Source organism: Paralichthys olivaceus, chromosome 5 (assembly GCF_024713975.1).
Source record: "Paralichthys olivaceus isolate ysfri-2021 chromosome 5, ASM2471397v2, whole genome shotgun sequence".
NCBI classification, from domain to species: Eukaryota; Metazoa; Chordata; class Actinopteri; order Pleuronectiformes; family Paralichthyidae; genus Paralichthys; species Paralichthys olivaceus.
In genome coordinates, this window is record NC_091097.1 from 15,630,760 (window position 1) to 15,654,769 (window position 24,010).

Consider the following 24,010-nt stretch of genomic DNA (forward strand, 5'->3'; position numbering starts at 1 on the left):
TTGGTTGACGCACACTGTCCTGGTCCAGCACCTCAAACACTCACTGTGAGGATCCCAACGTGTCTCACTTCTGCATTTGGCCCGTCTTGTTTTTAAAGAACGAGGCCGTCCTGTTGTTACAGTGTTCACATACTGGATGTTTATTATGGTTAGAAATAATCCTATGGTCTGAGCCATATGTGCTGCTCGTGGCAGCTCATAAATGTGCCAGCGTGTTGCATCCTGTTGGAGGCATAGAATAGGAAAATTAGTATCATTGAGTGACAATCGCAAGCAGAGGTCCCTTGTTAAGTCTAAGTAAGCTTTCAGAGAGTGTCTTCATGGCTTACGGCTTTGTGTGTGGGTGCTTTGATGGTTTTATGGTGCACAGTTTACGCTGTGTGTGTTCTACGACGCTTATATTTGTACACACGACCTACAGAGGTCCAAATGTAGACGTGGCCATTGGCTGTTTTCTTTCTCCACTTCAGCCTGAGTTCAGAATTGACATTGCCGTTTACACAAGGGCACACAGTTAAGTGGAAAAGCCGCTGTTGAGACAGCTGGATCTCAACCCCTTGTTGTTTCAACACATATCTGCCCCCCCCCACCCACCAGGCCCTTTTTCTGTGTGCATTAAGACATGCTCACAGGCCAGACACAATCTGCCTCTATGGATAAAATAGGCTCACTATCAATAAACAAACACAGTAATGTTAGTGGGCTGCCGGGCAAACTCGGTCTGTGCGTTAGTCGGGTTCTCACTCATAAAGCAGGGATAGTACAAATACATACTGAGCTGACATCATTCACACCTCCAGGCTGTGAACTGCTTCACAGAGTAAACAGTAAGCAGGCCAAGCCACAGGCTGGATCTACACTGCTATTGTGCACTTTATTAATAATAATGCATTGAATTGAAATTTTGTATCTTTCCATTGCATCAGAGAATTTCACAGAAGGCAGTTTGTTTCCAACTTCAGCTTCGTGTGAAATCAATTTGTCTACGTCTAATGGCTCAAAACACAATGTCAACACCCGAGCACAAGGGTTACAATAACATCTGAATTCCGTTCTTAACGTTTGCTTTTCATAATGGCTCTCGTATCCATTACACCTCTTAAACACACTCGACCTGATAAGTAAAGAGTGTGGCTCACCACAGAGAAAATGACTAAAATCTGTAGTTTTGATGCAATTTCAGCTTGAACCTCCAGCACAGAAATATCAATACACTTTAAAAACTGCTGTAAAACTGCAAAACACATCCTACTGATACTCAACCGAGATCTTTGAACCCACACACCTCACGCTGTACCACGCCCTGGTGCTCTTGCTACCAGACGCCGTGTGTGTGTGTGTCTGGATATGTGCGCGCATGTGACTTAGATTGTATTTGTTTCATGTTGCGTGTGAGGGCGTAATTATTGCTCAGGCCGTGACATTCAGTGACATTCAGACAAGGACTTGCGCTCCACTATGGGCCTTCTTCTCTGGTGCAGTTTTCCTGAATCAAAGGGGAACGCTTGTTGGCCGGTCTGGAATCAATGGAACGCACCACATGTGGGACATTAGGCTGTGAATAAAAAGTATTTTCAGCTCCAGATAAAAAAAAAAGAGAAAAGCTCAAAGTCTCTTTCGACTGTAAAGTTAGCCTCAGCAGTGAAGAGCCCAGCCCAAGTCTGTGGTCCGCTCCCAATGTGTGTAACCCAATCCACGGCCTGATCCGCTGCCAAACACCCTTACCACCACCAGCCCTGTACTTAGTGTACAGCCGCCCTGCTGCCACTGAAACACACATGCACAAATTGATTCAGAAACACACACACACACACACACACACACACACACTCACACTTTTATTCCACTACGCCATGGTTTCCTGAGCCCGAGCCCATTCCTACAGATTGCTGCCGGGCACACCCACCCAGCCACCCCACCGCAGCCAAAGCTGGAGTGTTAGATCCCCACCTTCTCTCCTCCTCTTGATCCTTCTCCCCAGCTTTCCTCCCATCTATTCCTCCATCCATTCATCCATCTCTCCATTTGAACCTCTGTGACATAATAATTCCTCCTGGAAAGAAAGAAAAGCAAAACCTCCGCCTCATATCCCCTCTTTCCCATGTCCTTAGGTGCAGAGGTTATCTAAAGCCGGTCCAAAATAACTTATTATTATCTCGTCTTCTCTTTGTGCCTCAGTCACATGTCATCCTCCTTCAGCTCCGTTTTTTGCCTTCTGCTGCCCAGTTTGGCCTATGCCAGCACTCCCTGAGGGGAACCTGACGGGTCGGCGGACAGGAAGACCGAGGAAGCTGGCCCTAAACTGCAGCTGAAACTGGTTTAGCTACAGTAGCTGCTAGATTCCCTTCCTTTCATGGAGGTTTGTGAGCTCACAGACTTACAGGGCCTCTGAACAATGAGAGGAATGTTAGAGCGCCTCCGGCCTCGCTTCACCGCTACCATTACGTCTCTCGGCTGCTTTACTAGAACTTTTTATGACATCTATTCTCCAGACTGTGGTGCCAGCAACACACTGGCACACAGACTGATGGACATGTAGATGGACACATGCTGTGAGCCAACAGCTGCAAAGGAAGGCAGACAAACAGGTAGAGGCAAAACTATTGTGTCATTCAGATGGGTGGGGATATAATCCTTCAATCAAACAGACACAGACAGAGACAGACGGAAATGAAGCCGTCCCATTCAAAGGAACTATTTACGTCTGACCTTTGTAATGGAGCCGGTCCACTGTGGCAGACCTGAGATCAAGGCAATATTCCAGTGCCAATGAAACAGTACGTTTGAACAGCAGGCACACAGCGCTCAGTGTGAACGTCTTTCCTGATCAACAGGTTGCAAAAGCTGCTGTGAAGTGAGTGTGAAGTGTCTCTGTGGAAGACGAGTGGTTCAAGACAAAAAAAAACAAAAGCAGAGAGAACAGGTTTGCTGCATCATAAAGTCATAAAACAGTAAAAAGTCAACAATAAACTTGTGAGGAGAGGCAGACATGATGCTGCACCTACCTGAGAGACATTTGTTTTTACTCCCTTCCTCTGTTCACTGTCCTCATGCTCTCCAGTGTCACATGCTCCGGGTGAACTTCACAGTTGTCGTCGTCCTTCTCTCTCTTTCGCTGTCTCTCTTTCTCTCTCTCTCGCTCTCCATCTCTCAGTGTTTCTCTGTGTGTCCCTCTCTTTGTCAGTCTTCCTCTCCTTCCTCTGTGCAGACAGGAGTGTGTGTGAACCCGAAGTGTGTCTGGGAGCCAGACAGGGTGAGAGTAAGAGAGTAAGGGAGTGGGCGGACCCATCCCGTCCCAGTGAAGGGGATTCCTTTATGACGATGTCAGAGGAGAGGAGCCCTCCCCTTCTTTCACCCCCCTCCCTCCCTCCCTCCCTCTCCTCCTCTGTGCTCAGCCCAGGCTGCTAGAACACAGGAAAGGGGGCAGGGAGATAATTGGCTGCACAGCTGCTAATAAATGAGCAAAATCTGTTTGAGTCAATAGCAGGAGCTGAATGTGAACTGTTTCACTGGACGTACATACTGACTTATGTGTTGGAGACGTTCTATAGAGAAAACTTTTGTTTTAATCGCCTCTTCAGGCAGATACAGATCAATAATCAGCCTGATCACCTTTATCTTAAAGACACTTTTCCTTCAAACCCTGTTTAAATGTCAGAAGGTGCTTTTAGTATAAGTTTGAAGAAAGGTTTTTGGGGTGCAAGTGCATAATGCTTGTTTAAAGGAATGCACACTTATGTGAGAGTATACTCATAGATCGATATTTTTAATGTATATTGTGATTTGAGCCAAGATCTGAATGAAACTGAACGCAGAAAATAATAAGCAGAGATCCCTATGAAATATAAAACCAGGACACCAAAACAGGATTTAGTCAAAGGTCTATAAAAGTACATTTATTGTATACTAAATACGCACACATCCACACAAAAATAGTTGTTGTAAAAAGTTTGAAAGCAATTATGTGAAGCCATCATGACGTTACATGTGACAGGGGAGCAGGCTGATTTTTTGAGATGCAGTTTCGATGTGGAAATCATTTCTGGGAGTGAGACAGATGTGTGGAAATGGGTTCAGAGAGGTCCTTGAAAGTTTAAAGTAAAATTTGAATGTGACACAGTTTGTGTGATGACTTTAAACTCCCTGTTTTAGCAGGAAAAGTCCTGTTCCCTGCATTTTGCTGATATAGAATATAATACTACACTTTAGATCGTCAATATCTTTGCAACGTTCTCTTTGTTGAAATTCTGTTCTGTTTGTTTCTGAGCTTGGTTTGATCTGCACCTGTCAACCGCAGGACCCCCCCTCAGCAGAGAGACAGTAACACAAGCTACTGAGGGCGGGCTGTTAGAGGCTTTACAACTTCCCCTTCTTCGCCTGTAGCCTCTGGATGTGTGTGTGTCCCGCACAGACAACCACGCCCCTGTGAGAGAGCAGACGTCACACATTCCACACACGCACCGCACACATATACACTCGCACGTCTCCTAGCAACACATACACTCAGGCTCAGAGAAATGGTTGTGCCAGGAAGACATATGAGTGCTACACGTCGTTTGTCTTCAGATGGGATCATGTTTTGTTTATGGACCTCAGTTTCTATGTTGTCTTCACTGGGGATTTACAACTTTGCACAACAGCCGCAGCTGAAGGAAGTGTAATGAAAGCCTTAACTTTTTTGATTGTTAGTCAGCAAAGATTACATGTGGTGCGAGTGAACTTGGTTATTATGGCAGAATGTAGCTTCATAAATCAAACATTTCTGTTGTTCCCACTCTTCCTCCCTGTCTCTCTCTCTCTCTCTCTTCATATGCAGATCTGTATTTCTGCATGGACGAGGATCATCTTCTCGTGCCATGTATAATGTCTATGCGAGACTGGGCGGTCAGACAAGTTGGATATTGTGAAGACTTAACTGGGTTGTTTATGTGATAAACCCCAAAAAGAGGAAAAAAAAAGTTTCCATCTGCATTCTGTGGTCTGAACATTGATGCGAACTGTGCACATTTCCCTCCTATTTTGCCTCACAGCCATCACAATTAGCATATAGCCACACGCAACAGCAGTACTGTAATGACTGAGATGATGCGGCTCTGAAACAGAGATGCTCTCAAAACCTGCTCATTACACAAAGACAACTTTCGGTTCCAGACTAATACCAGTTCTTTCAGTGTGGCTGAAATGTGATCCAAATAAACCTGGAATGAAAGAGGAGGCCATGTCTTACGACTTTTTCTCAGAAACTCTGTGTTCTGAAGACAACTGTCTTGTCTTTTTTGCCCTGAGGCCATAATCCTTTTTTTATGGTTCTATGATATATATGTAAAGCATGTTGTAAATGCTCTCATGGTGTGTGTGTGTGTGTGTGTGTGTGTGCGTGTGTGCGTGTGTGCAATTCACCATTTCAAAAGATAATACTGACAGCTGCTCCAATAACAAGACGTTCGTACTTGTGTTAATACACAGTTTTATGTACAGTGTGTGTGTGTGTAACCAGGAAGTCACATATTACACTACTGACCTTTAAGGTCTCTGTGGACTGCAGTGTACTTTTAGTTTGTGTCATGTCCCATCCATTAACATTGAGGAGCCAGGCCTATACAAGAGCCAACCACAAAGGGGCGATCGAGACACTTTGGCTTCACTCTTGCGAGCCATTGTGTTTTCCATCTTTATACACCATGGTATGTATAGTTTTACATATCTTAATGTGTGTGCTCTTACACCACATGCTTAAAAATGTAAATGTGTATATATGTAGCAGTGTGTACTATATGCATGTGTATTTGTAGCTCTCTGCGTCAACTGGTCACAGCGGCCATTCAGCTGGGTGACCATCTTAGACAGTGAGTCAGACGACAGTAACTGACTCCGATCTTGGCCACAGGGTCTGGGAAAAAGAAGAAAAAATCTACTTCCATTTGGTTGCCATGGTGAGTCAGATCCAATTATGCTACGAGCAGTGGAAAATGGTTTTGGAGAGAGAGAGAAAGGCAGGGGAACGGGAGAGAGAGAGAGCAGCTAATGGTGCCAGCTAATCTGAGAGGTAGCCTATCAGCGCTATTCTTACTTAACCAGACACGTTGGCAATGAGCGCACACTTATTAACAGTTTCTATGGGGAGAGAGAACTGCGCTCGCACACAGATTCACGTATAAAAGCATGACTGTAGTCTCGTCTGGCACTTTAATGTTTTTAAAATTGTAACATTGTGTCTGAAGGGAACTTTATTTTCTGTACTAAACCAGACCTTTGATCTTTGCTTAACTTTGCCCAAGTTCTGTCAGGGACTACGTGGACACAGCAATAATCTGAGTAGCGACCTTAATCTGAATGACACAATATTTTTGATTATACTGTTAACATGAGCTGCTAATAGAATATTCCATTGATATCCCTGTTTACATGGTCTGATTATGACTCACGACAGCATCACGTCCTACTATTGTTCACACTCCAACCCAGGGCGTGCGTCGCCAAGCAGTTGGTATTTTAGCAGAAAACGTATGTTGTCGGAGAACACTGATACGTTCTGCGTCAAGATTTTGATGAAGCAAACATATATAATCGTCATGTCAACAGCAATTGGGTTAAAAGTAATTCAGCCAAAACGTATTTGCCTTTTTTACTTGTATATAACATGACTGTAAATTCTAGGGGACAGTGTGCAACAAGAGTGGTGCATGAACAAAAACTTCAGGCTTGCTTCCTGTTTATTCAAGATGGGTTTTTTTCTTTCCATGCCATCTCCTTATTGTAAAACAAATCACCATCCACTACAGAGTTCTCTAGTAGAAGTTTAAACCTTTGTGAGTTAACCAAAGTCACTTCATTTCATGAGTCTCATGAAAATTGATCTGTACTTAACTAACTGTCACTGAATTTTCAACCATTAAATATAAATTCACCAAAGAGACCCCTTGACTCACTTGCTCTGTGGAGCTGTGATATTATCCCCTGTGGTGTTGATCTGGTGTATGATGACCGTTAAAGGCAGCTACTTTAAACAATGAATAAACGATGACACAACATACTGTCAGTGGGATGTGAGATTTCAAACAAGGTTTTAGAAAACATCTGGAAGATCAAATTCGTATATGTCATTTCTTTTTACTTGGAAGCATCATCATAGTACTGAATAGGGTTGCTAGGGAGGACTGAACCAGCAACCTGTCAGCTAATAGGAGGCCTCCTTACTCAACTAGTCAAACCTTCATCCCTCTCCTCCTCCTCTTCCTCCTCCTCAGCTCCACCCTGAATCAACAGTCTCTGAACTTTTTATCCCCCCCACTTCTCCTCTTCCATCGTTCACCCTTCACCTGATCTTGGGAAATTTGAGGTCATATGATTTTCTTTACACCTCACTCATGCTGGACTGGTCTCTGGAAACCAGTTCAGATCTCAGTCACAAAGTCCACAAAAATACCAGCACAAGTTCAAAGCAGCCAGTTCGGAGGCTCAGAATGGATCCTCTTGACTTTGACTGGTCTGCCCTTATTTTCTATTCCTACGCTCTCTCTCTCTCTCTAACTCTGGTATTTATGTATTGGTAGTTGCTGTGGAGACAAGACACACAAACACTGTGGCAGCAGACAGGAAGTGCTGTGGAACCACAATGGCGTCACTGCGGCTCAGCGCTCGCTCTCCTCTTTCTCTCTCTCTCTCCGCTTGCCTCGGCCAGCGTGCATGCTATTATCCTTAGCGAGCTATACGGAGACCACACGTTCTCTCTTTCTCTCTCATTTCTCTCATTATTATTAGCATTGCTTTTTCAGCTGTCTCCCTCCTGTCTCTCTCTCTCTCTCTTTCTTTTGCTCTCTTTAGCTGTGCACCACATTAGCGGCTCTAGTATTTGGAAAATCACTGTCTGATTTGCGGTGTCTGGAATGCCTGGTGTGAGCTGATGTGCTGAAAAGTCATTGGGCATTGGTTGTTTTAAGTGTTCGACCTGTCCACAGGGCGTTCACTGTCGAGAAGCTGCTTCTCTGTTTTTAAAACTGGGTCAAGTATGTGTGTGTGTGTGTGTGTGTGTGTGTATGTGTGTGTGTTTTGGAGGCCTGCGAGTTTGAGTTGAAGGTGAGAAAACGTCCAAAAAAAAGAATATAAAATCTGTTTGAGGGTGTCCGGATATGTGCACACGTGTGTTTGCTTTGTGTGTGATCAAGTGAGTCAACAGGTGAGTGAGTAAGAGGCAGATAGTATCGTGAGGGCCGTGCCACAGAGAGAATATAAGGAATGTGTGTGGTCCTATTGCAGAGTCTTACATCAGACGGGCATTAGTGTACAGGGCACACATCCCTCCTATTCTCCCTCTGTCTTTCTTACACATCCCTGCACTAAATATACTCCCCTGGAAAAACCCCTTGAGAAGATACTGCTCTCTCACACTCCACATGCTAAAAATATCTGGCCAAGACCACCTTAACAGCCCCCCCACCCAGCATGCTCTTCTTCTGCCTTGACTCCCCTCATGTGCTTCGACTGCTGCCCTCCTCGCTTATTCATGCACTCAACGCTGGTTCATTATCCCACAGAGTCTCTAACTCTTGTGTGTGGAGTGACTCCTTCTTTTAATTTCCTCCTGTTCATGTTACTCTTCTCAGATAGTGGTACCTCTAGTAGCTAGTCATCCATTCATCCATCCATCCTTCCATGGAGCCAGCCATGCTTTTGACAACTCTATTCTTACATCCTTCCTTCTTTCTCTCTGATAGTGATGTTGACCAACTCTTCTTATTTGCCATATCCTGCATACATAGACAGACAGAAAGATAGATAGATCGATAGATAGATAGAAAGAACCAGCCAGGCTGTTGATCAACTGTGTGACCAGCCAGCTGTTCCAATGAAGCGCAAGCTGCAGCCGCTGGGGTCCTGCTGGTGGTGAAACCTGTGAACAGACAAGTCCCCGGGACACACATAAACACAAGGAACAGCAGTGGATTTTCCTGAGGTGAGCTCATAGCACGGGAGGCGAGCGAAAGACCAAAATCAGTGTACAAGTAAAGATTAAAGACAGAGATTATTACGATCACTGTGTCTCCTGTCTATAAGAGGGGAAATAAAGATTTAAACAGGTTTGAAATTATGTCAGTGTGAGAGGCACAACCCTCGAACAAGAAAGAGTCATCGCTGCTCATTGCTTTATCAACATTTTCCTCATTTCTCCCAGCTCTGCTCCCATCTGGCAGGACAGTAAACAGAGTAATCACAGAGACTGCGATAAGACGATCAAACTGAGAGGATAAAAGTTGTCAAATTAAACTGCTAAATGGAAAAAGAAGAAACAGAAGTTAGCATCAGGAATAACTGTTGGGAATGAAACCGTTGTGCAACATGTTCTGTGGGTACATGCTCTCTCTCCGTTTGAGGAACTGATGAAAAGCGCCGCACTGTACGTGTAAGACAGTAATTTTCTATGTTTGTCTGTGGAGGTCAATGAGAGAGGAAGCCAATCTTGTAGCCACATGGTGTTTCTGTTCCTCCTCTCAACCGCTGACATCATCTGTAGTGACACACGGCCCGGTGACTTCCTCCGTCTCATTAATCACTTGTGTCTTAACGGGCTCTCACACTCTCCCCAATCCCTGTTGCCTTTGCAGCTCTGCACCACATTCTGCCCTCTCTCTCCCTGCTGGCCTGCCTGCTTAGCTATGACTTTTGACCCCAGCTGGTTCTCCCTCATAAAACATCCAACCTACCATGCCATATCCACCTGCTGCTCCCCCAGTGTGGAGGGGGGGGGACACTGGTGATACCTGTTGTTTTCAACTGGAGCTTTGTTCAAAGTAGCAAACTGTGTTCTTATGCTTTCCCGCACTTATGTTGTGAAATTCAAAAGAGGTAAGAAAAAAAAAAAGTGACGCAATCCACAGCCGTTGGAGGACAGGTGATAATTCTGTTGCGTTATCTCTGCAGAGATAAATCTGACAAGAGGGATCAGCAACGCTGCAGTCTGATTGGTTGTTTTGAACTGAATCCCAGCCATTAAAGAGATAGAGGGTGAGTGAAAGTAGGGGAAGGTTACACAAAAAGAAAGTGAGGAAGACAGATTTATTATTTATTCTACTTATATCAGTATTAACAGACGTTTTGATGAACTGAATGAAGAGGACAACGGCACGTACCTCTAACAGTCAACCTGAAATTCAATCCAGCTTGCACCATGTTCCCATGTTTCTTTTTCACCATGATCAATGGCAAGATCTGGGAAAGTGGTGACAAAGAAATCCTGGATCTGCCCCCTGATCTGTATCTGCTCCGAAATTTAACAACTCCTGACCCACACTGCACCATTTCACCAAGTTTCGTATAAATCCGCTGAAATGATGCGAGCGAGAGAGTGACACATTTAGAAATCAAGCAGTGAGAGCTTGAAACTGTAAAAACACATCTTTGATTCTTTGCAGGGAGAATGGGGGGTGGGGGGGCCTGCATGGTGGTCTATTTTCTGCCACTCTGTCAGGGTCAACAGAAGCCAGAGCACACATGTGGGATGAGCGATGGTCTGTAACTACGTAAATCACACCCTACACACACAAACCGGCAGCGTAAATAAATTCTCCCTCACTTAAAATAGTAAAACATGTAAAATCAACAGTTTGAGGGGTTATAAACTCATCAGTTAGAGGAAGCAGGGATGAGGAATACAAGAATAATCAGTGACCGACTTACCTCTGAGCTTTATTTTCACCGAAAACGAAGATTGTTGAACCAACTTCATAAAAATACTTCTATGGAGAGCAAATTCATTTGTTGTTTCAAGTTATATTAACAGAATTCACTTTGATTTGAAAAAAAGCATTTTTGTGTTGTCAATTTAAAGTGTTTTTTCAAGTTTGCAAACAGTTTTCTTGATTTCAGTGTAAACGGGTTCAGTTTTGCAGTTTGTCACCCAGATGAAGGTTTGAAAAATCCCGTCAAATGAGGGTTTCTTGTGCGCAGCCAGGTGGCCTTCCTGCATGTTTAGGCATCAGACAATAAATGGGTGGTTTAGTAAGTTAAGCCAAGGTGTGCACAAACTGGGTGTGTCTGTGTGTTTCCGCTACCCCCACCCATGTGAAGGGTGCTCTCGGGAGAGGGTATGTGCCTGCACTCGTGCCCTCTGCCTCCTCATTTTGGTGAGTGGAAGCGCTCCCCTATCCCCCACTCTCTTGCCTTTAGCCCCTCTCTTACTTTTCTTCAGTCTTAACTTTTCATATGTTTTTCTGGGTTCGTGCAAATTCTCATTCCTCCGTGTTTTTTTTCTCTGCCCTCTCCCTCACTGTGCTTGTTGGTGTAGCTGTCCTTATTTGGCTTCCCTTCGAGTGAGTGGGAGTGTGAGTATGAATGTGACTGTGTGTGTGTGTGTGTGTTTCCTCCTGACTGTGAGTCACTGCTTGTCTGACTCACGAGAGCTAACAAAAACACAGTTACCATGGGGACAACACCCCCCCCACCCTCCTTCTCATCCTTCCCCATCTTGCTCTCTCTCGCCCTCCCTGTCAGTGTCTGGTTTCTCTCTCTCTCTCTCTCTCTCTCTCTCTCTCTCTCTCTCTCTCTCTCTCTCCTTGAGGGCACCGCTGCATCCCGGGCAGCCCTGGCACCGTTCAATGGGTGGCACTCTTTTCTTGGGTGGGTTGGTGGTAGGGATGTGGTTTATGGAGCAAAACTAGCAGGGCAGAGGAAGGAACAGGAGACACACAACAAACAGAATGAAAGCAAGGCTAGCATTCAGGTGGAAAGAGTTTAAAATGAAAGTGGCTACGAGCGAACAGAAACCTAGGATGTGCGATAAGCAATCATCCATCATCAATAGTAAGTAGAGATGCCTACATTGGCAGAGACAGGCGAAACATTAAGTGCCCACCTGTGGCTCTATTCTCTGCTTTGGTTCTCTCCCTTTTTACTGCTCTGAAATTGCAGACGGCTCTGAACTGAGCCCACCCTTTTATGTGCTGGCGTCACCACTCGGCCTTGTCATAACCTCCAGGGAGTTTGATAATTTGCCCAAGTGTGGCGTTACATTTCGACAAAGATCAGGTAGGGCACTGGATGTACCCACAGCCTCATGTTATCAAGATTTGGCCTACTTCCTGCATGCCCAATGCTAGTGGTGTGCCACCTAGTGGAGAGACAATATTATGGTTGTTCCATTTTTGAAGTGTATGACTGATCATCTGAATGATTCATACACATGGTTCAGATATCCATAAGTTGTCTATGGTGGAAACAGATACTCAGACCATTTCCTGAAATCTATATAAATATAACACAGAGTAGAAATACAACAAAAAGTCCTGTGTTTGAAAGTATTATATCAAAATCAACTTTAAGTATCAATGCTAAAAGTACTCATTCTGCAGAATAACATTCTGTATCATAGATTATGTGGTTGGATTATATTTATTCATGTGTATAACACTTTAATGTCTCAACTAGACAGGTGGATATAAATGTATACTTCTTTTATAAGGCATGCAAGCTTGTGACTCAATAGTCTTATCTCAATGAATTATAAAACATGTTTTTTTTTCATTTGTAGACAGACTATCAGATGGTTTCAATGTTTGAGGCCAAAAGAGGTAAAATCATATATATTAATATATATATGTATATGTAATATTTCTCAAATGTAGCCGAGATAAAAGAGAAAAGCACATGAGATGAATGCATCAAAAAATATGTTTATTACATTGATCATTTCACGACAATGAAGATTTATTTTGTTGTCATTCTGAGGGGTCCTAGGTTGAGATCAATATAGGACTACATAAGCGTATATACAATAGTTAAAACCAAACTAATTACATTAATAAAATACTGCATACACTTTGAAGAATTATTTAAAATATAATGTCATTTTAGACATTTGTCTGGTATGAAAAATATGATCTGGACATTTAGAAATACTTTATACTTTGGTAATTATTTTTACATTGTTGCATTTGTACCTTTTTTCTTGGAAATCGTTTCGAGTGCTTCTATCACTGTCCATAACTGACGCACTTGGTTGAAAATGCAGACACATGCAGCCATAGAGGCAAGACAATGGAGATAAGATACTGATCTCCAACCCCCCACTACACACAGATGCACACACTAATTTTGACCTGTGTTTAACCTTTGTGTGGCCTGAAAGCTCAAAGCAGCTGGCTGGTGGAGAAGTCTGAGAACGGTCTGAAACTGAACGCCGGCGTAATCCTCAGCGAGCGAAAGGCCGGGAGAGCGAGGGCTGACGGGGAAGAGGGAGTTAAACATGTGGGAGAAAGAGATCAGGCGTAGTTAAACTTTTACAAAGAGTTTCAAAGTACAGGGTGCTGAATTCCATCTGAGAGGGACGAGAGCGATGGGAAACAAAAACCACGAGGAGTCAAGGCTCAGGGGATGTAACGGAGAAGGCATGAGAGATGACGACAACAATTTAATATATATATCCAAAAACGCAATAGTCACACTTTATTGAAAGAAAATGCAACCTGCCATAATGTATGCTTTTACTGTATGTACATGTGCAGCCATGGTAACAGTGATTTGTCATGATACACCATTTCAAACCAAGATGAGCTAATTCATTCTGTGTGCTCTGTGAAGTAAGAACAAGGGTATGAATGCACGGATACCAATAAACTAAAGCTGTCCACATACATGGCATTTCTCCAACTAGCAGTCCCACTTGTTGTAATAAAGGCTATTACATCAGCATTGCTTGGGTTTCGGTGTGGACGTCCTCCCTACACATGTGTTCACGGACATTGTGCTCTGAGTGTGTGCGGGCATGTGTATGACAGCTGTCCCTGTATGTGCAGTAATCCTCAGTAATCTCCATGGCTCCCACTGTCTCTTTGACCAGATCCTCCAGGGCATCTCTGACCTCACTCTGCGTCTCCTGTACGCCATCATATTACCATGCTAACACACACCACTTATTTTATACCTCATCACATCCCTTGAATCCCAAAATATGCTACTTTGCACTTCTGAGCCTTAATCCCACTTTCTTTCCTGAACCTGAAGGAATGTGTGGGGACAATTTTTGGCAAATATGCTCATTTGCTTTTTGAGAAAATTGACACCACTCTCAGTTCTGTGAATTAGTAAGCTTTACAGTGAGCAGCAAGCTCACAAATGAATTCTTATTTTTGACAAATTTTCTGTTTTTACACTATTTTTTGCACAAAGTAAACTTAAGGTGTGAATTAGCAATGTTGTTAGCTAGGCTTATTGTTTCTACTGCTTTCCAAGCTAAGCTAACCTGCTGCCAAATGTAGTTTCTTATTTACCATACACACAGGACGGCTGCAATATTCAAACCGATGGCTTTACCACAATTACCACTTGCACAATGTCGTGTCGTGTGCCGTTGGTTTGATCACCATCAAAGTGGAAGTACGCCACGCGACATTGTGCAAGTAGTCAATTCCTTTGAATCTAAATCATTTCCCCACAACAGTTTCCCCCATCAATTTAACTTTCTTGCATACTCGACCAACATGTTGTGAGAAAATCCCTTTTAAAATCATTCTGTTTAAGTTTTAGAGTTGATCATTAATGGAGAGCGTAGCCTTACAATCTCTAATACTGACAATTTGAATATTCCTTCAACTATTTATATGAGCGCTTGCTTTCAAATCACAGTTACAGGTGTAAAACACAATAACAACATAAAAGTAAAAGTGTCCTTCACATATTTTAATTATGATGATTCTTTAATACCTTAATCCTCTAATCATTTTGAGTTTCTATTCTCCACCTCACCTGAATTCTTATTCTTTTTCTTGGACATTGTCTGATGACAAATGACCTCTGGGTAAACACCTACGTGAGTGCAAAAATACGTCTCTATTTGTAGAGTAAGTTTGCCCTCTGCTGTGCACATTAAAGCAACACTATGCAACTTTTTTACTGCTCTGAAATTGCAGACGGCTCTGAACTGAGCCCACCCTTTTATGTGCTGGCGTCACCACTCGGCCTTGTCATAACCTCCAGGGAGTTTGATAATTTGCCCAAGTGTGGCGTTACATTTTCGTCAAAGATCAGGTAGGGCACTGGATGTACCCACAGCCTCATGTTATCAAGATCTGGCCTACTTCCTGCACGCCCAACGCTAGTGGTGTGCCACCTAGTGGAGAGACAATATTCTGGTAACTTTTTTTACCTTAACATTGCAGCTTCAATATTAATTGGAAAATGACTTGTAAAAGGGAGAATGCTGCAGCTTTCATTCCCTCTCCTCAATTCCAATGACTATTCTTGCTCGATCTAACTTTGGTAAGCGGGAACAATATCTTGCGAGATGCACATAACTGATCACAGCTTGGATTTCCAGAATCAGGTCGAGCACGTTTGTAGATAGTTAGAAAGACTTGGATGTCATTAAAAACAGTTTCTCCAGTTGTCATTGGGGAAACTTGTAAAATGTCAGTAATTCTAAACAGACTTTGGTTGGTGATTTGTTACAGCTGCAGCTCTCCTGGTTCAGGAAGCCGGAGGTCATGGGTAATATCCACCGTTCACTACGGACAATCAGAGCTGTGGTCAACACATTGATAGGGTTACTTTTTCTCTATGTAAATAAACAACCAAAATGATTAATCACCATGTGTGTCTGCAGAGGGCGCTGTTGTTAGTAGAAGTTACAAAGTGTTGCTCTAAGCTCTGACAATATGAATCTCATTCATCGACCCACTTGGCCTGAGGAAGCTCCTTTTTCTATTATTTACTTCATCAATGCATTTAGTGTAAGTGGTGCTCACCTTTGTTATTCACACTGCAGCACAATTTTGGGAAAGAGGTTAGTGGTGATACATGTATTAAGACTAAATAACAAGTAACATTGGTTCTTTCTGAATAAAGCAAGGCAGATCTGAAGCGGTTCAGCTGGTGCATATATGTGGGCTTAAGCTAACTTGATTATCTCCAGTACAAACAGATGTAGAGTACATTATACATAACCAGCACACGCAGCCCTCCTTTTCTCAGTCAGTGGTTAAACGTCTAGGTGGGCTGGAGGGGGGGGGGGGGGGGCTCATTCACAGTGATCTTCTGCCAAGTTTGGGCTTCTGCTGACTGACAAAGTCCACAATCATTAATGTCACAGTGTCCATTAAACTATCTTAAATCCAGTCCATGATCCAGACCATGATTTTGGGATAATGTTTATCTGTAGTTTATAGTTTATACATTTTAAATATAAAAATAACTGCCTGCCCCATTTGTTTTAAACGAGTATCTCGGAGTATAGGCAGGAAAGGGAATGATAAAAGTAAATGAAAAGTGATGGGGATTGAGGCAAATTTGTGAAAACATGTTTAAAAGTACATGTCTGTGAAGCTTTTTAAGATAATCCTCCCTCTGAGCAGTGTTATTTTACCAAAGCATACAGTTTCTGAGGTCAGTCAACGCTTTATTGTACTTTGAAGATGGAAATGTGACTGTTTAAGAGTCTCTTAAGTGGCTGAAGTAAAATCCACTGGACGACTTTATCCCTCTGTCACTTTCCATTCCAAGAACAAATGATCTTCAGTTGTATTGAGTCGTCTTAAGTGTAGTAAGAGGGATGTTCTCCAACAACACAAACTCATCCACGCAGAGGGCGGCAGACAGCTCTGTCCTTTGTTCTGTGAAGTGTCCTGTGAGGGGACTGTCTCAGAAATTACTGAAGAGTTCATATTTCTTCATCCAGTCCATCTGTGGTGCCTTCCTCTTTTCTTTGGCGTGCACCTTCATCTTTTCCTCTGCCGCCGTGGCGCTTAGACTCAGGCCCATCTCGGCGAATGGATCCAACAGCGGGCTGCCCTCATCGTCCGCCAGCTGATTATCGAAAAAGGGAACACAGATAGAAAGGTGAAGAGTTCTGACTTTACATGTGGAGCAGCAATGACAGCATCATGCCTGAATGTCCACACCCACCTGTGTGCTGTTGCCCTGGCTGCTGAGGTCGGAGCGCGTGGACCTGATGGACTGTGTGGTGGAGCTGCCGTTGATCTGAGGGCTGGGGGAGCCGTTGGATATGGACGGACCATCATAGTCTGTGAAAAGAATCAAACAATGCACACTTTACACACCGTCTCACAATATTTCCTTCACTGATTCAGAAATCAGTGGAAAGTCAACCATACTCTGCCATGGATATTAATTTGGGAATCAGCGACTGCTTTAAAATCTTACAACACTGTAATTCACCAAAATAACTGAAACAACTGAAAGGACAGACTTTTGGTTTGAATAATTAGCACCAAACTTAACATAGTTTTTCAGGAAACCTAAGAGAAAAACATTCCTTGTCATTCCTTTCTTGCGTAACATGACCGCAACCTTATTCGACAATGTTGCATCCTGGAAGTTCAGATTTTTATACAACACTATTATTCGCATTGGGCAGTGCTACCTTTGACATGAGCAACAGTAGGGATAACCCCCCTCCTCTTGAAGTGATCGTCTGTTTCTGGATCCACCACCAGCAGCCAGGTCTCGTCTCCCCCTTTCTTAATGAAGGCCACCACCTCTGCGTGCCGCATGCCCTCGATGTTCACACCATTTACCTGGAGAACACATACAAAGAAAAGAGGGTTTGTGGTAAGCAGGAAAGAGGTTTTTTGTTGTTGTGTGAGTTAGCTAAAGGTGACGTTCTTGAAAAGATGACTTTGTGGGTCCTGTAAGACAAGATAAGATCAACTTTATTAATCCCATGTTGGAGAAATTCACTTGTTACAGCAGTAGAATCAAAAACGGGGTAGACAAGTATCTGGAGTCATAATAATTTCTGTATCATTTAAGTGAAACATGATTTTCAGGTGAATTCAACCTTATTCCATGATTCACTTTTATTTTTCTTTAATTCTTTTTAAGTTGTTAGATTTTGCTGTACATGCGACACAGAACAAGAATGGAGGGATGAACATTTTAACACAAACAAATACACATGAAAAGTTCATTATAGAGGCATTTAGATAATTGTGTAGATAAAATGATCAAATCACATGATCTTTCATATGGAGCGTAGATAGATGTTTACACTTGTAGTTGGAGTTCAGTAGGTAGATCTTCTTTTGGCATATACAAGAATGACACTAACACCCAGCATAATGTACACTTCATCCCACTTTCTTTCAAAAAGGCAGAAAATATAATAACACTAAAGTTATTTTGGATTCATCATTAGGCCAATCTCTATTATTCCAACAAATGTTTATCCCGGTCAGTGAAGTACACTTATAAAAGAACCTCTGTGTCATCAATGTTTTTACATCGTTGACATATTGTACTCAACAGCAAGAGCCTGTGCTACGTAATTTCCACAGTAGGGGGAGCTATGCATCACCATAATAATTCTAGACAGTTTCAGAGCCTCGGACCACTACACACAATGTTGCTCCGACTCTTGTTATGAATTATTAATTCTTGCAGCAACTCAGGAAGGCATTTAGTGCACAGACGAAGCCTGAAGTTATGATTTACCACAGTGAGACTCCTCTGAAGAACAATTAGCTCTAGGACCAAAAACTTAAGCAGGACTTATTCCACATTGCCCATGGAACTGGCCACACTATCCGACAATATTCCCTATGCCTCTACACCTATAGTAAAACACAATAGCCTGTTATTGTTTGGTCTAATCAATGGACGTCCATTAGCAGTCCTTTGTGCAGACCTTGGCTTCTCTGAGGCCGGCAGCTTTGCACGAAGCCAGGTTAGTGTTGGTACATAATCAATTATTGAAGGCTCTCCTGGGCTCTGGGTTTAGTGGGGGGTGTCAGGTGACAAGAGGCCCGAGGCCGAAATATTTTTTGAATATTCACTGTTTATGACAAGAAGTGAAGCTGAATAGAAGCCGAGGGGTGAAATTAGGTGTACAGGGATAGACTAAACAAGACTTTGAAGGGAGAGAGGAAGAAAAAAACAAGTCGGAGAGTGAGTGAAGGGAACAAGAAGAAAGTGGGATCAACAGATGGAAAATGTGAATGGCTCCTCTCCTCTCCTCTCCTCTCCTCTCCTCCCAGATCTTCGGTCAGTCAGGACGACACACAGGCAGTTCGATAGCACGAGAATAAGCATCTTTGTATTCAGCCAAACAACAGGTGTTGTGTCATGTTTCACAGCCCTTCATTAACAGTCCATCCCACACAAGACAATACACTCTGTTCTCTGCCCACTGGGCTAATTAATACATGCTGTAGGAACAGTACAGACGCTTATTTCTCATGGGATTATCCCTCAGGAAACCTCTTGAGACAAAAATATGTGTGTGTTAAAGTGCACATCTCATCAAAGCGTGCAGCTACCTGATGTCCAGCAGTTCATTTTTGAAGTGGTTTGTGTGCGTGTGAGGAGGCCGCCACAGACCAACTTTGGATTGATCAAAACAAGCAGGACCGAATGCATGTGAACATCTGTGTATATGACGCATGTGATGTGTGTGACTTTCAACTCTCTGGTCGCCAGAAAAAACCTCTGTATAACACTGAGAGCTCATTTGCTGGGAGTGGGACCACAAGGGTGGGTTAACATGAAGGGCCGAACTGTTTTCTCTTTGAACGTTGAGGCTATTGTGTGAACTGTGCCAGACGCAAAGAAGCATGAGTTGGCAACTGTGTGGCCTATTTTATTACTTAGAAACAATCCAGAAACTGAATTTGGTGGAAAAATTCATAGAAATTGGATGTTTCCACAACAGCTGTCATGCCCTGTGGGAGGTGTGAATTGTGCACAGTGATGTCTTATCAAAGATTGACCATGTTTGCGTTAAAATTCTAATAGTTAATCTTCATATGTCATAAAATAGTGAACAACATGAAACTGTGACTGTATTTCAAAATTGTGCTTGACTTTGTTAAGGTTGTCTGCAGAGTCTTATGCCTGAAATATAACACGTAACAATAATAATACTTTTTCTTCTATAGCTCCTTCAAATACTCGGGAGCAATCGCAAAAATGCATTCACACAAATAACAAAAATTAAGAAATAAAAGCCATAAGAAAACAGCATTAAATACAGATAAAAAGACAAGACAACATTACATCAAAGCAAATATAAGAATAAAGAATAAAAATAAATAAAATCAATAATACACACAAATATAAAAAGAAAATACAGAAGACGACATCAAAAAAAGACAAGTCTGTAAAAAAATAGGTTTTGAGAAGTCGGTGACTCTGTGGGCCTTATCTCCTCAGGCAGGTGGTTCCAAAGCCGAGGGGCCCTGATGGCACATACAGGGTCTGTGCAGGACAACAGCGGTAGGATTTACTCTGTGTTTGTTTGTGACGTGAATGAAAGAGAGAGTGAACTGGTGTCCCATCACTGTGCAGTTGATTTGTGGCCTATCTTGGAATTAGAACCCTAAGTGTGCTGTGCGTTTGTGTGTCACACTGTTGTGACGGATTCGAGGGGTTCAGGGAACGCACGGTTGAGCTCCGACAGAGCAGAGAGCCTGATGAGGCGTTCACTGGTGTCAGTGCTTGTGCCAGACACTGACAGAAAGCTGAGCTCTCTCATCATAGCCTCTATACACCACACACCTCCAGAGTAATGGGGCGTGGTGAGAGAAAAAGACGGCGAGCGACAGAGGGCGAGAAAGGGACCTGTCATGGTTGTTCACCTCGACAACAAGCTGCTGACAGACGATGCAAGAGATGTCATGACACGTGGTCAGAGACACACACACCAACACACACTGAAAAACCAACTATCTGCACGTGGGGTTCAGATTTTTTGGTCCAAACAAAACAATCACACCGCGATAAAGTTATAATCCTGGCATGAAACCACAGACTTACCAGAACGCTTCAAATCTAATAAAGAATCCCAGTGGACATTAAAGATGATTACACAAGAACACAGAGCCAAAGTCCAAAGCTTCACACAATCACTGAACAAGCTTTCTTTTCACACAAATCTACATGAATACACGAAGAACATATATACATAGATAATACAAAACAGTGGTCAGAGTTTAAAGATCTTTTAAATGTTCCATATCATGTTGGTCAGGAACAACAAAGCTATGGCTGCATCTTTCAGACATTTCAGTAAAGATGAATTTGCTCATGATTGTCTTGATGAGTTTTAGTTTGTAAAATGTAAAAAAATGTTTGTGTGTGACTGAAAACCCTTAAATCTGGAGATATTTCATTTTTTAAAAATCCTGACATTGGAGTCGCTGCATTTGAGTTAAACGATAATCAACATGCTGCTGATTAATTTTTCAACTATAAACTAAACGTATCTATCAGTTTATCTTACATTTACATTTTGCTTTATTTGGCAAATGTGCATCATACCACTAAAGCTCCTTTTATAAAAGAAAAACTGTCACTGACTTGACTGTAGTCCAACTAATTGTGTGTGTGTTTGTGTGAATGTGACTTTACAGTATGAGTGTGTGTTTGTATGGCAGACTGTTCCTGCCATCGGTGACCTGCTGCAGGATGTTCCCACACACTATCACCAGCCAATTAATGTTCCAGCAGAGCGTCGCTTCATCAGCATCCTCTAAAGCTGCGACTCTCACTGCTGAAGTGAGATTTACAACATGCAGCTCGCTCATTATGTAACCACACTCACTGTTTTCCACTCACTACCTTAAAATTATTACTTTCCAGGCATGAGACGGACATTTAAAGCCACAGATAATCCATTTCAGTGAATATATTATTGGGAATATAACAGAAAGGAGATATAACCACATAAATTGGCCGGGTTGGTCGATTTATGAAAAGCGTATCAGCATTGGGAGCTACCAAAAAATGAGTTGTATGTGCTATATATATCATGTAAATTAAGGAGAAGCTGGTAGAAAGTAGACTATATATTTATTGTACTGGGAGAATGGACAGTTTCATCTCTAAACTCAGCAAGAACTTTGAAAAGCTAATTTTAAGTTTCAGGCAACATTTTCTACAAATGGAACCATTAGTTGCCCATGTGGTTTGAAATACATAAAAAAGTTGTGTGAAAAAATGACCTAAAACCTACATGAACACTTCATGCACTGTGTGTGACCTCTCTATCGGTCCAGCTCTGCAGCCTGATCTGCACCCTGACGTACAGCCGCTGAGGGCTAAGGTCATGGGAATGAAGGGTGAATGTTGTGTGTACACTGCTTATGATGAAGATACCAGCATTTTTTTTAAACAAGGGGAAAAGTTGATTTAACACCCATGCTCTTTGACACGCATGTTCTCCGTCTTTTCAGAGATTTGAATCAATGGCCTTTAACTTTTATGCGACTCTGTACAATGTGAGACTTTTTAATAATACTGTCTGTCAGTTTATGGGCCTCTGTTATATTCTCTCTCTCCTGCTTTCTTTCAATCATCCAACACACTGTATCAGTCTCCATTTCTATCAAGGTTTTACAAGAGGAGACCCACGTACCACCCCCAACTCCTCAAGCCCCTGCCATTAACAATCAGGCTGATTTATGACCGACTCTCCCCTGTGAGTGGCCTCTCCGCTCTCCACTCTGACATGGAGTCAAGATTGAGTCCTGATTCCAGGTTCTGTTCTCCTCAGAATCTGGGGCCTGACGGCAAGTGTGATTCCTGACATTTTAATTACGGCTGTAACAGTACAATTAGTTGAGGGGTCACATCTGGATTCGATCAGCAAACTTAACCTTTCTGTAACTTGTGACTTCATTTAGATAAAAGCTATTACTTGTTATTTTTTAGAACATGTACGCACAATGATCCTTTCTTTGTGCTGTTGGTGGAAATTATTCTACAAGGACCTGGTGCATTCAAGTGTTCTCACACACCTTTTGTTTATAACCATACCCAATCAAATAATTTAGTTCCTATGCAAACACTATGGAAAACGTAGTGTAGAAAATAACAGGCACCTCACAGATCCTTCATTCACACTCTTTTTTTCCTACCTCGATGAGTCTGTCTTGAGGCCGTAGTCCGGCGCCGTCTGCGGGTGATCCTGGGTCCAGGGAGCGGATGTACTGTCCGGGTCGTGACCGCTCACTGTGGAGGTTAAAGCCGTAGCCCGTATCTGACCTCACCAGGTGGCACAGACGTGGAACAAGCTCGGACGGGTTGACCTGGGGCCGGGGCTGGGATTGCGCGTGGATGTGAGCGTCAGCCTGAGCAAGAGCCTCCTGGATGAAGTGAGAGAGAAGAATATTGTCCTTTTAATAAGTTCCATGCAGAAATCCTCGTACCTTTTCGTTTTCCTCTCATTAAGATTTTACTTGATTGACTGATGCAGTTTTTGTTGCTTGTCAGAGTTAAATTCCTGTCAACAAATGGCTTTACACACAGCGTTGTCAAAACTCAAGTCATATTTAATGTATAATAATGTTAATTATGCAGTGTTTAAAAAGTGTTAAAAAAAATATTCCTGGATCCGTCCCCTGATCCAGATCTGCACCAAGCTTTGATGGTTTTTCTCTTGACCCATACTGCAGCTTCAATCCAGTTTTCCTGGTAATCCGTCCACTAGTTTTTGAGTCCAACAAGCAAACAAACCAACCAACAAATAAATGGAAAAGGGTGAAAACATTTCTTTGGTGGAGCAAAATAAATATTCCAGAGAGTCACCTGGCTGACACTTAAAAGTGAAACACCCTGCTTTCTACCAAGCATGTGATGATATCCAATGACGTGAGACTAAAGCACATGGTTGAGTCATTGGTTCTTCACAACAAGCCTGCAGGGTGGAGAAAAATGTGGGTTGAGTATCACAGGTGCAAATGAAAGGAGTATTGTAGAGCAATGCAGTTTCACCAGATCATCATCAAAAGAAAAACATATCAGAGTGAATGTGATCAAATAGTTTTGAATAAACAGACTCAAAGTGTTCTTTGTTGGTTGCAAATTGATTCTCCGCTGCCATTCAAGCGTAGAGTAGGTGTCACAATTTCATTTTAATAGAGCGAGTTTCCATCTGGAGTGAAACTGTCCATTTGTAGCACATACAGTAAATGAGCCTCTGATAAGACATTCATAGAAGCTGTAATGGCGCCCTGAGCTCTACAGTGTGATCACACTGATTTACCACCCACTTAGAGAGAACATGCAG

General features: G+C 42.7%; 1 protein-coding gene and 1 long non-coding RNA gene across 2 annotated transcripts in view; one reads left to right on the plus strand and one right to left on the minus strand.

The window, feature by feature from the left end:
- The first annotated feature begins 3,437 nt into the window (after positions 1-3,437).
- Positions 3,438-5,212, plus strand: LOC138407648 (uncharacterized). Its single transcript, XR_011240983.1, has 2 exons — positions 3,438-4,657; positions 4,817-5,212. It is a non-coding gene; the product is annotated as an uncharacterized lncRNA (long non-coding RNA).
- A 7,433-nt stretch (positions 5,213-12,645) lies between these two features.
- Positions 12,646-24,010, minus strand: part of LOC109639380 (Na(+)/H(+) exchange regulatory cofactor NHE-RF2) — a 29,671-nt gene continuing 18,306 nt past the window's right edge. The window contains exons 3-6 of the mRNA XM_020102806.2: positions 22,860-23,087; positions 17,369-17,522; positions 16,891-17,009; positions 12,646-16,791 (exon numbers count right to left, since the gene is read on the minus strand). Coding sequence (XP_019958365.1) covers positions 16,627-16,791; positions 16,891-17,009; positions 17,369-17,522; positions 22,860-23,087 — 666 coding nt within the window. The 3' untranslated portion in view covers positions 12,646-16,626. The remainder of the gene's footprint in view (positions 16,792-16,890; positions 17,010-17,368; positions 17,523-22,859; positions 23,088-24,010) is intronic.